This window comes from Poromitra crassiceps, assembly GCF_964638095.1.
Source record: "Poromitra crassiceps genome assembly, chromosome: 4".
Classification (NCBI taxonomy): Eukaryota; Metazoa; Chordata; class Actinopteri; order Beryciformes; family Melamphaidae; genus Poromitra; species Poromitra crassiceps.
Window position 1 is genome coordinate 64,748,216 of NC_139626.1, and position 2,192 is coordinate 64,750,407.

A 2,192-nucleotide genomic window follows, 5' to 3' on the forward strand; every position below is an offset into this window, starting at 1 on the left:
TCACTGTACTGCAGGATGCTTACTCCAGCCAGGTCACTATACTGTACTGCAGGATGCTTACTCCAGCCAGGTCACTATACTGTACTGCAGGATGCTTACTCCAGCCAGGTCACTGTACTAGAGATGCTGCGATCCGATCATGTGATCGGATATCGGCGCGATATCAGCCAAAAAACATGGATCGGATCGGATCGGATTCCAGCGAAAATGACCGATCCAAGGCTCCGATATAAGCACTCCATTCCATGACTCCGCTCCAGGATTTCTATCCAGCATGCAGCAGCAGCAGCAGCAGCAGCACACACAGGCCACGTGATCACAAGTTAACTTACAACAGGGGCAGGGCTTCTGTAGCAGGCAGCTAGCCAAGTGGTATCACCGACACCGTAGCATTACACGGAACACGGCAACGGCAGAGAGCGAGCGAAAACCCAACGATGTCCGCCGTGTGGGAATATTACACACTAGAAAGCGAAGGGGACAAAACAGCCAAATGCAAAACTTGCAATAAAGACATTCCACGCGGTGGCAGCGCCAGTAGTAGGTACAACACAACGAACCAAATAAACCACCTGAAAAAGTATCACAACGAGCTGCACGCGGAATTTGTGAAAGCCACTGAAAATAAAAAGCGTCAACAACCTGGTGGTTCCCTCAGACAATCCACGTTGACAGCGAGTCTTACAACCCGTGAAAAACTCCCAAGAGAGAGCAAAAGAGCAAAAGCAATAACGGAGCACATTGCCCAGTTTATAGTGCTCGATGACCAGCCACTGTCGGTGGTTAATAATGTCGGGTTTAGACGCTTGGTAGAGCAGCTGGAGCCCCGCTACGATATGCCCAGCCGGAGTTATATCACTGACACAGCCATCCCGCAGATTTATAAAGAGGTGAGAAGTTTCCTGTCGACATATTTGGGAAGTGCAAATGCAGTTAGTTTCACGACCGACATCTGGAGTTCAGACGTTCGTCCCATGTCTTTACTGAGTCTGACTGCGCACTGGGTTGACCAGGATCCTGACTTCACTCTGAGGAGAGCGGTGTTACATGCACGCGAGTTCAGAGGTTCACACACAGCTGAAACGATCATGGACGCGATACAGCAGATGCTGCTTGACTGGGAGATCGACAAGAAGAAGGTCCATGTCATTGTAAGCGACAATGCTTCTAATATGAAAAAGGCTATGAGACAGCTAGAAGTGGGAAGCATAGGATGCTTTGCTCACACATTACAGCTGATAGTGCATGAAGGGCTTTTGTCACAGCGAGCTGTAAGTGATGCACTAGCCAACGGGAGAAAAATAGTGGGCCACTTTAAGCACTCCAACCTGTCTTATTCACAACTTCAAGACATACAAGATGAGTTGCGAATGAAACCCAAACGTCTGCTACATGATGTCCAAACAAGGTGGAGTAGTACCAAGATCATGATCGACAGCCTCGTTGAGCAGAAGAGGGTGCTGCATGCCTACTCATCTGATAACACCCTGCCAGCCACTCTAACAGCAAACCAGTGGGGGCTGTTAGAGAAGACATCCAAGGTTCTCACCCCCTTTCAAGAGCTCACAACTAATGTCAGTGCTGCCTCTGCCACCGCAGCTGATGTCATCCCCTCTGTCCATGTCTTGACACGCTTTCTCAGTAAGGAGAGCGAAGATGACCAGGGGATCAAAACCATGAAAAACACCCTTCTGGAAGCAGTCCGCAAATGTTTCACTGACGTGGAATCACAGCCCCTTTACGTCGTGGGAACATTACTTGATCCACGTTACAAAGACAAGGGAATTTAAAAATATTATGATATATTAATTATTAAGACCTGAGACTGATTCTGCTAATGCCTTCTAAATCAGTAGTTCCCACATTTGTTTTTTAATTCAAAATTAGTCACATTTTTCTTTTTTCCAAAATACCAGATGTACAAGCTCGCAGTGCAGCACAAAGGGCTGCGCTGTGAGCTTGTACATCTGCTATTTTTGAATATCCAAGGCTAACATCTAATGTGACACAGATGCTGTCCAGGTGGATTAATGGATTAAATAAATAGCAAACAAAAAAAGTGAGATCATATGAAGTGGGTTACAGAATCACTGTGTTTATTTACATTATCATCATGACTGTGTGTCTGTGTGCATGAAAAAACAGATTTTTTTTTTTTCAATAAATGTATTTTTCATGCTCACAGACACACA

General features: G+C 46.1%; 1 protein-coding gene across 1 annotated transcript; it reads left to right on the top strand.

Annotated features, from left to right (window-relative positions):
* Nucleotides 1-437: 437 nt before the first annotated feature.
* On the top strand, nucleotides 438-1,790 carry LOC310775908 (zinc finger BED domain-containing protein 4-like; the record flags this gene model as incomplete). The annotated part of the gene is made up of 1 exon (XM_083636032.1): nucleotides 438-1,790. The coding sequence occupies one exon, from the start codon at nucleotides 438-440 to the stop codon at nucleotides 1,788-1,790; it is 1,353 nt and encodes a 450-aa protein (XP_083492158.1).
* Nucleotides 1,791-2,192: the final 402 nt, after the last annotated feature.